This window comes from Cydia strobilella, chromosome 21 (assembly GCF_947568885.1).
Source record: "Cydia strobilella chromosome 21, ilCydStro3.1, whole genome shotgun sequence".
Lineage (NCBI taxonomy): Eukaryota > Metazoa > Arthropoda > Insecta > Lepidoptera > Tortricidae > Cydia > Cydia strobilella.
Genome location: NC_086061.1, coordinates 10,690,706 through 10,705,696, shown reverse-complemented (window position 1 = coordinate 10,705,696; position 14,991 = coordinate 10,690,706). Strand labels below are relative to the sequence as shown.

General features: G+C 39.7%; 1 protein-coding gene across 1 annotated transcript; it reads right to left on the bottom strand.

Moving 5' to 3' along the window:
• Window positions 1–866: 866 nt before the first annotated feature.
• LOC134750978 (pancreatic lipase-related protein 2-like) lies at window positions 867–14,519 on the bottom strand. The gene is made up of 4 exons (XM_063686279.1): window positions 14,273–14,519; window positions 4,028–4,175; window positions 3,185–3,325; window positions 867–1,660 (listed from the first exon to the last, which is right to left on the bottom strand). The coding sequence occupies exons 1-4, from the start codon at window positions 14,370–14,372 to the stop codon at window positions 982–984; spliced, it is 1,068 nt and encodes a 355-aa protein (XP_063542349.1). The 5' UTR covers window positions 14,373–14,519; the 3' UTR covers window positions 867–981.
• Between the last annotated feature and the right edge of the window lie 472 nt (window positions 14,520–14,991).

The following is a 14,991-nucleotide window of genomic DNA, read 5'->3' as shown; positions in this document are numbered from 1 at the left end:
TCACTTTGATCCAAAGAATCATAATCAAGTAGATGTGTAAAGAAAATCCACGCTCTAGTCACCATCAGATATATCGATAAGAGGCGTGTTCAGATATTTGTGAGCACCTTCCGATATGTCTGATGGCGACTAGGTACTACGGAGCCGTAGCTATATTTGTCAAAAATCGTCGTTTGACAATCCGTAAAATATACTCTGATGAGCACATTTTTTTTATACGTTAATACAGTACATCTGGTGCTCCATTACGACACCCTGTGGGATTATAAAGCACATTACGTAACTACGTCGAAAATTTAAAGGGCTATATATAATTAAACGTTGTACGATAATACACGTCCGAATAGGTAATTCGCAACGTGTCGATTTAAAACACTCCCTTCGGTCGTGTTGTAAAATTCGTCACTCATATTTTTCGCACTTGTATCGTAATAGTACATTACGATACAAGTGCGAAAAATAGGAAATTCGAAACGAGCGGCGATAAATTAAAACACGAAGTCGACACGAGTTGCGAATTACCTATTCGCACATGTATCGTACAACGTTTTACAGTACATGACTCTTTAAGCTTTCGACATAGTTGCGTAATGAGGTTATTATCGCACTAGTGCGGTAAAGTAGCACCATATGTACTGTAAATAACTATTATGAAATCAATCTTAACCTACCTAGGTATGCTTATGTGTTAATTTATTGGTTATAAATTATAATTATTTACATTAATTAATTAACTATTAACTACAGGTAGACGTCCCAGTGCTCGTCACTGTCAACTACATATCATTTTTGATATTAAATATGTCATTAGAAATAGAGACCACTACATACTACATCGAGCAATGGGACGTTTGTCTTATATATTCATAAAAAATACAAATCCCTTTTTCCTTTAACATTTTCTTATCCCTTCTCCTCAGAAACTCCTTTGAAATGCTTTTCTAATCACATATACAACATCCTCTTGATTAATCTTCGCATTTAGGTATAGATCTCAGTCTGATTACCCAAATTGATATCACTGAGCCTTCTCCAAGCAGCAAATTCAGGTAACAACCCGTTTTTCCCCAAATAAAACGGGTATCCTTTACTAGTAGACACATAGAATATCCCATGCTTCCTCCTATCCACATTCAGACCCAGGACATTCGTCTCTATAGGTCTATCATAGCATTCAGAGTCTCTAGCCTGCTGGATACTATCACATTTTAATCCTATGAACTTCCCTGGATGTTTCAAAGCCGATAACCAAACTCCTAACACTCTAAAATGGCTGCACGTAGTCGCGCAAGGAAACATAGTTATCTCCGAAGGCTGGTATTCTCCTCCATTTATATAAAAGTCCACATGCCCCATTCTACTCGCCATTCCATATCCATCTATATTCGTATGGATAACCTCTACGAAATCCGCGTTGGAAGCGTCTAAACGGTCGTCAGGTGTCAAATCTCTAAAGCAAGGTCCTGAAGGTTCTAAAGCAGTGATCTTGGAGATATTTCTTCCGGTGGCAAGCTGGTAGTTTCTGGCGATGTAGCTGACGGTCTGGCCTCCTAGACTGAAGCCTAGGAGCTCTAATGTGGATGGATTCAAGCCTGAGTTTGTTAGTTGTATGAGGACTTCGGAGACGTGCTTGCCGACAGGTCGCATAAGGCGGCTAGCCCTGTAAAGAAAAATTAAGTTTTCATCACTCGCTCAGTAAATGTGGAATTACACGCAAGCTTATCGGGAACTAAAGAAAAAGCGTTTTCCCTAGGGAGTTATGAAGTTTCTAGACTTTCTAGTATTATAATTAATAGTTTTTTGTCTTTATACTTCATTTTTGTATCGCAAGTGTGATGAAATCATTGTGTGTAACTCGGGGCGTAATAATATTGCAAACTCGAGTCTATAACATTGTTGATACAAGCTTATATCGCCGACTGATACTTTTGTGTTTAAAGTTTAAATACAACTATCAGAGATAATTTTAAAGAACCCAAACCTAATGAAATTGCGTTTTTTTCACATTTTGTATACTTTTAAATATACGAAATATAAAATAATAGAATAAATAAAAGCTATGTAAAAATTATAGCAATATTGGTGGTCATGGAACATGGAAATCAACCATTGCACAAGTATCAACCGGCTATGTAAATTATGGTTTGATAGTCGTTGACATATTGGCAATCATGGGTATGGGGACATGAGTGGGTTGAAAAACCTGTGGAGGTTGTCTAATAATAGTAGAATTAACGGTATGGGCCTAATAAGTGCGTCCCGTATTAATCGGAGGCTCTGCGCTCGAAGTTGTTGACGATTATGTATACCTAGGACAAACAGTCCAGTTAGGTAGGTCCAACTTCGAGAAAGATGGTGGAAAGATGTCACTCGTCGAATCCGACTCGGTTGGGCAGCGTTCGGGAAGCTCCACAGTATCTTTTCGTCCAAATTGCCGCAGTGTCAAAAGTCTTTGTCCAGTGTGTGTTGCCAGTGATGACATACGGATCTGTGACGTGGGCGCTAACGATGGGCCTCATAAAGGCTCGAGGTCACGCAAAGGGCAATGGAGAGAGATATGTGATAGTCAAAAATGATGATATCCGCAGTAGAACTGGGGTCACCGACATAGCTCGCAGAATTGCAAACCTTAAGTGGCAGTGGGCGGGGCACATTGCTCGCAGAACTGATGGCCGGTGGGGGAGTGGCGTCCGCGTACCGGAAGACGAACTGCTGGTAGGCCTCCAACGAGATGGAGCGACGACCTGGTGAAGGTCGCGGGAATTCGGTGGATGCGAGCGGCACAGGATCGGTCGGAGTGGCGAGCCTTGGGGGAGGCCTATGTCCAGCAGTGGACGTCTATCGGCTGACATGATGAAGTGCTCAATGTGGCCCTTTGATATGTATGCATAGGGCTACCAAAAGGGCCAAGTTTGGAGCATCGAAGATGTGTCCAGCAAATGAGTTATTTTAGCTGAATGATAAATAGGGGATCGGTTAAGCCTTACTATAACTTTACAACTAATAGTGATCAGTTACTGGTTATTTAAAGCTAGGTTTAGACTAGAAAGAACTTGCATGCAATTTACGTTACATTGCTGACTACTAAGGTAAACTGCATTCAAAATGTTTATGAGATACCACAATGTAATGAAAATTGCATGCAAGTTCTTGCTAGTCTAAACCTCGCTTAAAGGACACTCACAAGTAATAGTGGACAGTGGCGAACCGCTGGTTGTCCAGTAAGATGACGTTGTACCCTCTCGCCTCGTACTCGTTGGCGAACATGCTCGAGATGGGGAAGTTTGTGCTGTCCAGGTACCCGATGGCGAGCAGTAGGGTCTTTCTGGAACGACAAGAATATTCGTTTAGTATACCAATCCGGAACAAGCAAATGGCATCCCATCCGGTTCAAAACATTTGGAAAATCCGGCGTCTGTTCTGTGGACATTATCTATAAAAGTTAACGACTTGGATATCTTAATGGACTTTCATCGTAGAGGTCATCCGCCATTCATTTCTAGGTTTTTTGACCCCCCCTCCTTGTCACACTTGGTTTTTTCAATGAAATCGTAAATATTTTTGACAAAAGAAATAAGTATTAGTAATTTTATAACCCAAATTTGATTAGGAAAGAAAATTAAACAATATAAAAACAAATCGTTCCAAAAACTTGTTATTTAACTGTACAGCGAATAAAATACTTTAAATAAGTTAAAGTGACGTCACAAAGTTTGTGACTCTCCCCTCCCCCTTGTCACAACATGTCACCTTTTCTTGACCCCCTCCCTCCCCCTAAACGTGTGATGTAATTGTGGTGTTTTTTATAAAAAGGGACCTTATTGACGATGGCGCTCCGATATAAATACAATGCCGCGCGGCGTAAGCGCCATCGACAATAAGGTGCCTTTTCATAGAAAATGCCCCAATTAATGGATTACCCCGTACAAATAAGGTTTTAATACTTTTAACATGCCGATAAGGATAAAAAGTACGCAAATTAGGCTTTCGACAACAATAAAATCGTAACACTTAGAAAAACGCTGACCTGTTAAAGTCTATCCTAGGGTCCGTGGCGATGTGTTTCGCGTTCCAATAGGTATATCTCTTACGAGTCCGCCCAAGGCCTTGCACAATGAAGAGCAGGTGCCGCAGCTGGCTGCGCGGGATGGAGGCCGGCTTGGATGACCCTGGACCTTGGAACACAATCGTGGAACATAATTGAATATTTTTTCTATTTGCAAATTGGTTCGCCATGCAGACTATAGGTAACTATAGGTACTATGTTTTGGGAACACTAGTCAGTGGCGTAGCTAGGCGTGGGCAAATGGGGCCTTTTCGCCCTAGGCCTCGCACTTAGGGGGGCCTCGCAAAGCCAACCTTTGAAAAGGGCCTCGCATGCAGACAGGCCAAACAAGCCATGCCTGGCATCAACGGAAAGCTCACAAGGGTGCTCCTTCAATTAGGAAGGACCCGACTGAGCATGGTAACCAGTGTCATAACAGGTCATGGACTATTTAACAAACATCTTTTTATAACAGGTGTCACAGACAGTCCCCTATGCAGAGGATGCATGGAGACAGAAGAAACAGCCTCTCACGTGGTGCTGGAGTGCAGCGGAGTGGCCCCATACAGGGCAAAACATCTCGGATCCCCGAGAGACCTCCCTGAGGTCCTACTCAACATCAAAGGTTTGATAGGTTTCCTCGAGGAGTTGGGCTGGCAGGACTAGCCCACCCCCATGTCACGCAAAATAGGCGCCAGTCGTCGAGTTGCGGAAAATCGCCCGAACTACAATACAATACAAGGGCCTCGCAGATGTGGTTTTCGCCCACGGCTAGATTGTTTCACGCTATGCCACTGACACTAGCTGTCCGATCTACCCACAATACATGCTATGCCTATGTGTAGTTTGGGGATCACTGTAATGTAAATTGTAATACTGTGGTAAAAGGTACTTAAATATAAAATACAGTACGTAGCAACCCCCTTTTTAACCGACTTCAATTTCATAGAAGGAGGAGGTTCTGTATTCGGTTGTGGCTATTTTTTTTTATGTATGTTCACCGATTATTCTGAGACCCGTGGTCCGATTTGAGTAATTCTTTTTTTTTAAATATCTATCGTTAATTTGCCGAGCTTGCCGTGGACTCTTAACTCCTTGATAATAGAGGCGTGTTCAGATATTTTTGAGCCGCTCCTATATATCTGATGGCGACTATATAACTACAATGTAGCTTTCCAGCCATAAAATAGATGCCTGTCTAATTTAATTAATTATGATATAAACCGCTCTAGAAACCATTATAAACACTTTACGTCATATAAATTGTTATAAATTGCCACATGATGTCCGCTATCACGTACTGACACTACATTGTGTTGGTATCATTATCATCATCAAAGATAGATATAACTCCGTAATAGATGGATGGATACAGTCTAAGGAAAAAACGGGCCTCGAAAATCAAGAAAAATTGATTCTCGTTCAGAGGGCGCTACTAGCTTTGGCCTACTGTCGTATAGATGGCGTTGACGGTTTCGTTTGTTATTTAACAACTAGCTTTTGCCCGCGACTTCGTCTGCGTGGAATTAGTAATTTGGGTACCTTAATTCTTAAACAAATCTCCTTTTTAAACCATCCTTTTTTCACCCCCAAATTGGTCCACACTATACATTTCCATCCCATTTTTTACACCCTTAAGGGATGATTTCGGGGATAAAAGTTATTCTATATCCTTTCCCACAGCTCAAACTATCCCCATACCAAGTTTCATCTAAATCAGTTCAGCGGTTATTGATTCCCCATACAAATTTCCACCCCCCTTTTCACCCCCTTGAGGGGTGAGTTCTGGGATAAAAAGTATCCTATGTCCTTCCCCGGGACTCAAACTATCTGTATACCAAATTTCAACTAAATCGGTTCAGCGGTTTAAGCGTGAAGAGGTAACACACAGACAGACAGACAGACACTTTCGCATTTATAATATAAGTATGGATTAGTATGGATTTTGACGCATATCAGTGAAAGAATATGGGTCAAAATCATAAAAATAATTAATGCAAATAAAAAAAATCATTTATCCATATTTAAATACATTTTATCGTATTTTTATAAATCTTCATTTTTAGTTTTAAAGTGTGTCGATAGATGACAGTGAATATAATGAATATAAGTATGGATTAGTATGGATTTTGACGCATATCAGTGAAAGAATATGGGTCAAAATCATAAAAATAATTAATGCAAATAAAAAAAATCATTTATCCATATTTAAATACATTTTATCGTATTTTTATAAATCTTCATTTTTAGTTTTAAAGTGTGTCGATAGATGACAGTGAATTTACTGTGGTTACAAAATTTACTGTGACAGTACCGCTCTAGTATAAGTTACTCTATGCTCTATGTCATCATTCATAAGTAAGGTAGGTCTAAATTTGCCGTAATTAGGGTTCCGTAGATACCCAAATGGCAATAATACGAGTACCTATTAATGTTTTTGAATGTACGAAATTAAGTGGACTGTATGGTTTTACAACAAAAATATCAAAAAAATATAACAAATTCAAAACGACCAATTAAATGCAAAATTTCTAAGCCCGCTCTAGACTACGCGGCGCGAAGCCGCTATCGCGAGTGTGGTCTAGTTCGCTATGATTAGCGAACCCTTCGTGCGCGACTCCGACTCGCACTTGGCCGGTTTTTTTTTTTACTTAAGACGAAACATAGACGAAAGGGAACGACCACTTCTCCATACAAACGTGGTCCCCATTTTCCTCTTTAAATATTGCCATTATAAAAAATATTTTTTGTGAAAAATTTTGTGTTTCACTCGGTGGCAAAATTTGTGCTCTTGTACTCGTGCCTTGAACTCTCGCAACACCAAGATTAAACTTTTCGAACCGCTCGCTACTCTCGTGGTCCAATTTTAAATCTTTCGCTTACTCGGGTATCAATATATCCCTAGAGAGTAATAGCTTTTTTTATTACGACGCTAAATCATGCGAACCAAGTAGGTATGTATAAATATAATGAGTAAATACTGAAGCCCGCTCCAGACTCAGACAGCCGCGAACGCAAGTGTTGTGGAGTCGATTTCGCTGATTAGCGAACTAGACTCCACACTCGTGTTCGCGGCTTCGCGCCGCGATTCGCACACGAGTGTGGGGGGACCTTTATATATTTTTTTATGTTTTTAATAGCCGATATTTGTAATCTCGACAGTATAGCAATTACACATCCATACTAATCCATACTATCCATATCCATATCCATATCCCTATCTATATCCATCCATACTAATATTATAAATGCGAAAGTCTGTCTGTCAGTCTGTCTGTGTGTTCCCTCTTCACGCTTAAACCGCTGAGTCGATTTAGATGAAATTTGGCATAGAGATAGGTTGAGTCCCTGAAAAGGACATAGGATAGTTTTTTATCCCGAAAATCATCCCTTAAGAAAGTAAAAAGCGGGGTGGATTTGAGATAATTAATGAAGTGTCTGCTAATTTGTGTGCATAATATGCTCAAATTGAATAATTGCTATAAGACTTTCTCCAGGCGCTATTCTTACTCTAGCTGGGGTTACTAAATCCACGCAGACGAAGTCGCGGACAAAAGCTAGTGACAAATGTCAGGATTTTCAGGGTGATGTAAGATGTAACCCTAGCCGGGATAGTATTCGTTTCTCACTAAAGTGTTATGTATTTTTTAATTACCTATTATTCGTACCTAATTATAAAGCATAATCAATTATTGTCTACTCGTAACTCTTTCTTGTCTATTATTGACTACAATCGACAATAAACATGTAACAATACCTATTTAAGGCATACTCACACTATTCAATTTAAGTACAAAAATAGTTTTTCAATTTAATTATATCACACAGTCAATTTACTTACTCTTTGTAGTTTTTCCTTTTTAGGGTTCCGTAGCCAAATGGCAAAAAACGGAACCCTTATGGATTCGTCATGTCTGTCTGTCTGTCCGTCCGTATGTCACAGCCACTTTTTCCGAAACTATAAGAACTATACTGTTGAAACTTGGTAAGTAGATGTATTCTGTGAACCGCATTAAAAACAAACAATAAATTTTAGGGGTTTCCCATACTTAAAACTGAAACCCAAAAATTTTTTTTTCATCAATCCCATACGTGTGGGGTGGGGTATCTATGGATAGGTCTTCAAAAATGATATTGAGGTTTCTAATATCATTTTTTTCGTTTTTTTTTAAATACAGTCATTATCCTTATTAAGTTATTAATCAATGGCTTTTTAGCTCTGACAGTCGTTTATGAACGCCACAAGTGTGGAGGAGGCATAAAAGGAATGCATAATATATGGGAAGTGGATTAAAAAGTAGTTTCCTATTACGCGTGTTGGGTGAGATTACGTTTGCACTTAATTTGTCGCGTCCTGTTGATGCAAGTACACTACGCAAGGACGTACACTTCTGGAATGTTACCTTCTACTAATTGCCAGAATGCATTCACTTTCCTACTATTTTTAGGGTTCCGTAGCCAAAGGGTAAAAACGGGACCTTATTACTAAGACTCCGCTGTCCGTCTGTCCGTCTGTCTGTCTGTCACCAGCCTGTATCTCATGAACCGTGATAGCTAGACAGTTGAAATTTTCACAGATGATGTATTTCTGTTGCCGCTATAACAACAAATAGGTACTTAAAAGTACGGAACCCTCGCTACGCGAGTTTTTTTCAACACGACAGTGGTTATATTTTCTTTATCTTCTCAAATGACTTACGTCTAAACACTGATTTAAACTTTCACGATTTTTACTCATTATTATTTACAACGACGGGACTTAATCGCGTAAAATAAGTATTAAACCCACCTCCGACGTTTCGAGGACGGCGTTGTCCCCGTGGTCTCGGAGAAGACTGGCTAAAGTTGACATCAACATCTTCTAGGCGCGCGAGTTTTTCGAACTACCCGCACTTGGTCTTGTTTATTAACTTGAACGTTTTGCGCACTAGGGATGTTACCGGGTCGACACACAACACTCACAATATTCGATTTTTCAACTTTCGATATTTGGTTTCGCTTACACTTACTAATGACTGGGTTCCATGTGGATGAGATCTTAAAACCTTCGTCTCGATTGAAATTTCTATGTTTCTTGATTTCAATGGCTTCACGGATTTTTCTACTATAAAACCCACGATCTGTAGAAAGTATTCTAGGGTTGTGAAGCTCAATCCAGTGGTTTGGCCCTGACTCTAGTAAATGCTCAGCAACAGCAGACTTGTTCACCTGACGGTTCTTGACAGCTGCGATATGTTCCTTGACTCGCTCCGCAATGGTACGTTTCGTTTCCCCGATGTAGGAACTACCACAACTGCAATCGATCTTATAAACGCCAGGTGACTGGAACGGGATAACGTCCTTCGGTGACCTCAGGTTTCCTGCAATTTTGGATAAAGGAGTGTATACCGTCTTTATAGAGTACCTCTCAAGTACTGTGCCAACCTTATCCGTTATTCCTTTCACATAAGGTAAAAATGCCGGTTGCCTGGAGACATCAGGACGCTTCACTCTTGCTTTTCGTCTGGGTTGCCACTTTCTCACCTTATACCCGTTCCACCTAAGTACCTCCTGAATATGCGACATCTCGCTCTTTAAATATTCAGGGTCACACAGATCTTGTGCTCTGTTCACCAGCGAGCTGACAACTGATTGTAAGTGTCGGGGATGGTGGTGAGAAAAAGCGCTCAAATACCTATCCGTGTGAGTTGGCTTCCTGTATACAGTATGCGTCAGGGTTCCGTCGACTCGACCAATCACTTTGACATCCACTTACAATCAGTTGTCAGCTCGCTGGTGAACAGAGCACAAGATCTGTGTGACCCTGAATATTTAAAGAGCGAGATGTCGCATATTCAGGAGGTACTTAGGTAGAACGGGTATAAGGTGAGAAAGTGGCAACCCAGACGAAAAGCAAGAGTGAAGCGTCTTGATGTCTCCAGGCAACCGGCATTTTTACCTTATGTGAAAGGAATAACGGATAAGGTTGGCACAGTACTTGAGAGGTACTCTATAAAGACGGTATACACTCCTTTATCCAAAATTGCAGGAAACCTGAGGTCACCGAAGGACGTTATCCCGTTCCAGTCACCTGGCGTTTATAAGATCGATTGCAGTTGTGGTAGTTCCTACATCGGGGAAACGAAACGTACCATTGCGGAGCGAGTTAAGGAACATATCGCAGCTGTCAAGAACCGTCAGGTGAACAAGTCTGCTGTTGCTGAGCATTTACTAGAGTCAGGGCCAAACCACTGGATTGAGCTTCACAACCCTAGAATACTTTCTACAGATCGTGGGTTTTATAGTAGAAAAATCCGTGAAGCCATTGAAATCAAGAAACATAGAAATTTCAATCGAGACGAAGGTTTTAAGATCTCATCCACATGGAACCCAGTCATTAGTAAGTGTAAGCGAAACCAAATATCGAAAGTTGAAAAATCGAATATTGTGAGTGTTGTGTGTCGACCCGGTAACATCCCTAGTGCGCAAAACGTTCAAGTTAATAAACAAGACCAAGTGCGGGTAGTTCGAAAAACTCGCGCGCCTAGAAGATGTTGATGTCAACTTTAGCCAGTCTTCTCCGAGACCACGGGGACAACGCCGTCCTCGAAACGTCGGAGGTGGGTTTAATACTTATTTTACGCGATTAAGTCCCGTCGTTGTAAATAATAATGACTTACGTCTAAGATGGTAATCTGTTAAACAAAAGCCATTGTTTATTTTGTGTAAACGGTTGGCCATTGTGTGCCATTGTGTGTGAGCGCCGCACGCGCCGTGGCACGCGCCAACACACAATAGCACACAAAGGCCGACCGCTCGCACAAAAAAGACAATGGCTTTTGTTTAACAGATTACCGTTTTAAACGAAAAAGTCGAGACTATATCTAAACATTACAAGCGTTGGTGGCCTAGCGGTTAAGAGCGTGCTTTCAATCGCGAAGTCGCGGTCGCGGGTTCAAACCAATGACGTTTTCTGAACTTATGTACGAAATATCATTTGTGGTATTTTTTATAAAAACCGGCCAAGTGCGAGTCGGACTCGCGCACGAAGGGTTCCGTACCATTACGGAAAAAAACAGCAAAAAAAATCACGTTTGTTGTATGGGAGCCCCATTTAAATATTTATATTATTCTGTTTTTAGTATTTGTTGTTATAGCGGCAATAGAAGTACATCATCTGTAAAAATTTCTACTGTCTAGCTATCACGGTTCATGAGATACAGCCTGGTGACAGACGGACAGACGGACAGCGGAGTCTTAGTAATAGGGTCCCGTTTTTACCCTTTGGGTACGGAACCCTAAAAAGGGACTTTATTGTCGATGGCGCTTACGCCATTATAAACGATGCTCCGATAGAAATACAATGCCGCGCGACGCTGTGCGGCGTAAGCGCTATCGACAATAAGGTCCCTTTTCATAGAAAATGCCCCATTTGATATTTACCAGTTGTTTTTCGGTGAAGAAAAACATCGTGAGGAAACCGGACTAATCCCATAAGGCCTAGTTTCCCCTCTGGGTTGGAAGACTTGGAAGGTCAGATGGCAGTCGCTTTCTTAAAAACTAGTGCCTACGTCAATTCGTGGGATTAGTTGTCAAGTGGACCCCGAGCTCCCATGAGCCGCGGCAAAAGCCGGGGACAAATCAAGAAAGATGATGATTGGTATATATATATATATATATATATATATATATATATATATATATATATATATATATATATATATATATATCTAATATCATAGAGTAACTTATACTTAGAGCGGTACTGTCATAGTAAATTTGTAACCCCAGTAAATTCACTGCCATCTGTCGACACACTTTAAAACTAAAAATAAATATTTATAAAAATACGATAAAATGTATTTAAATATGGATAAATGATTTTTTTAATTTGCATTAATTATTTTTATATGATTTTGACCCATGTTCTTTCACTGGTATGCGTTAAAATTATAAATAACAAACGAAACAGTCAACGCCCTCTATACGAGTGTAGGCCAAAACTAGTGGCGCCATCTGATCGAGAATCAAATTTTCGTGATTTTCGAGGCACGTTTTTTCCTTAGACTGTATCCATCTATTACGGAGTTATATCTATCTTTGCTAATATTCACGGCCTATCTCAATGTAAACATAGGTATACGTTAGTATATATTAGGTACTGTAATCTCTGTATTATAAACTACTTATAAACTACAACTTGCATTTGAAAAATGTAGCTAGAATCTAGGAGAGAATTCATAAAAAGCGTCATTTAAGTTTTAAGGTAAGTACGTATAGGTATAGTCATAGAGTAACTTATACTAGAGCGGTACTGTCATAGTAAATTCTGTAACCCCAGTAAATTCACTGCCATCTAATTGTAAAGTGTGTATGTGTATTCATCACACACTTTAAAACAAAAAATAAATATTTATAAAAATACGATAAAATGTATTTAAATATGGATAAATGATTTATTTATTTGCATTAATGCCATTAGTACTTATCTCGAGAGTAAGTAAATATATTTCTATTTCATTATATTAAACACTAAGTATAAAAAAATCAAAATTACAAACTAAATTAAAAACTAAAGTTAAAAACTAAACTTAAAAATAAACTATAAATAAAAAATTTGCCCCAAATCAGTACTGTCTATTGGCAGCGTGCCCAGAAGGCTGGCAGCATTGCCATGTTGTATGGCAATGCTGATCCGCTGTGCTAGATATGAACCAGCCCTCTGGTCACGCGTCAACTCTACTAACCTGCGGAAAATTTGCATTAATTATTTCTATGATTTTGTCCCATGTTCTTTCACTGATATGCGTTAAAATTGTTAAATAGCAAACGAAACCGTCAACGCCATCTATACGACAGTAAGCCAAAGCTAGTAGCGCCCTCTGAACGAGAATCAAATTTTCTTGATTTTCGAGGCACGTTTTTTCCTTAGACTGTATCCATCTATTACGGAGTTATATCTATCTTTTGTATAGTTATCGCTATCTCTACTGAGCTCGTTCACTTACGTACTAACAATGGCATTATGTTAAACAAAAGCCATTATGTCTTTTGTGCCTGAGCGCGTGGCCTTTGTGCCTGAGGCTCCCACACAATAGCCACGCGATCAGGCACAAAGGCCACGCGCTCAGGCACAAAAGAAATAATGGCTTTTGTTTAACAGAATGCCATTGTCAGTGAAGGTAAGTGAACGAGCTCAGTAGATAGACCGCATACTATACTCACTACGCTCGGGAATCAAAATTGGCCCTCGCCATAAAACAGTGATAGTATAGTGATGGTGGTGGTAGTGTTCAGAATGTGGTAGTCATTGTGTTGTATTATAATTAAAGTTAGTATTTTTTTTATTTCTATGTGAATGCGTCCCTACTAACATTAGCATAGGTACCTACTACCTATCTTTAATTGTGTTCTATCGGATTTAGCTTAAAGGGCTAGCATCCAGGCAATAAACTTCCAAATAAAAATAAGAATTTGACACTCTGTTCGTAGGATTGAGAGGTAAAACCTATGCTGGCGCCATCTGTAAAATGTTTCGACCGGCTAACCCCATTGCACTACTGTCTACTTGCAAATCTCATAACAACATTTGATTAACGCGCCAAATTGAAATTACATAATAAATTTAAGTAGGTGCAAAAAGTAATTGGGAAAAAGGTTGGGAACCCCTGGTTTTTTAAGTCTAGTGGAACCCCTGATTTATTCAAGTATCTTTAGAAGTTGCAAAATATTTATTTTCACATCACCTATTCGAAAAAGGGCTTTTTCTCCCCCGCTAGGAGGGATCAAAGTGGCACTTTTCTTCCCTGTTAGGAGGGATTCTATTCTAGAACACGATTTTTATTCTTTTTTGCATACTATATTTTTGGAGTAAATGATATTTTGGAACATAACAATTTCCTCATGGGTGATGTGAAAAGCAGTATGTGTCACATGGTAGCAAAATTATTTCCACCTTGGACAACACTTTAATCCCTCACTACGCTTAGGATTCTAGTATAGAACCCCTCGCTACGCTCATGATCCTTCGCTTCGTTCAGGATTCAATGTACGCCCTCGCCGTAAATGTGTCAATTTGCTCCCTTGTGACACAATCTACTAATTATTAAACGTAGTTGTCAAATGTCAGATCGCTATTCGGAGTTCGGTATCGCTATTTCTTGAATTATTCGCTAAAATACGAATTATAAACGGGGGCGGGGTGTCATATTATTTATAGGTTTGTTTAAACGAAAAAAAAAAACATACAAACAGCCATGAAGCCTTTCGGATACCCCTCCTCCGCTCTCCGATCCATTTTGACACAAAAACACAAACTCACAAGAACTATACACACACAGACTTTCATTTTCAATACTGTCACATCACTATTCCCTAAAATCTAAAAATAAACGAATCCGCGGCTTCATAGTGCAAAATTAAAAGTAAACTATTTTTTTTATTTTTAATAAGGCTATGACCGTTCGTTCAGCCAGTTTGAATCGAACTGAGCTAGGTTAGTTACAAGTTTTGAGCATAAGTAAGCGACTGGATTACAACATTCGTTGGGAAATCTTGGGACAAGATATCTTTAATTTAGAGTACAGTCAAAGGGCAAATGAAGGATTGAGATTATTTTGTCTTTACAAGGTTAAACCTCTTACCTTTGAAAGATTTCGAGTAAACGTTAGATTAAGTACGTTGTCGGTTTAAAAATTAGCAAGATATTTTCGGGAACCTAACGTACCTAATAATAACCGGCCAAGTGCGAGTCGGACTCGCGCACGAAGCGTTCCGTACCATTACGAAAAAAGTGAAAATTTCAACTGTCTAGCTATCACGGTTCATGAGACAGACGGATAGACAGACAGACAGCGGAGTCTTAGTATAAAAAAACGGGAACCTCTTTCTCTGACTCCACTGTCCGTCTGTCCGCCTGCCCGTCTGATTGTCCGTCTGTCTATCACCAGGCCGTATCTCATGAACCG

Bases quoted from the DNA above. Each gene is read 5' to 3' on its own strand.
- LOC134750978 (XM_063686279.1), bottom strand. From the start codon at position 14,372: ATGAAAGTCTGTGTGTGTATAGTTCTTGTGAGTTTGTGTTTTTGTGTC. The intron at 4,176-14,272 runs GTATGTTTTTTT...TTGTGTTCCAAG, and splicing joins GAAAGGCTTCATGGCTGTTT to GTCCAGGGTCATCCAAGCCG. The intron at 3,326-4,027 runs GTCAGCGTTTTT...TTGTCGTTCCAG, and splicing joins CCTAGGATAGACTTTAACAG to AAAGACCCTACTGCTCGCCA.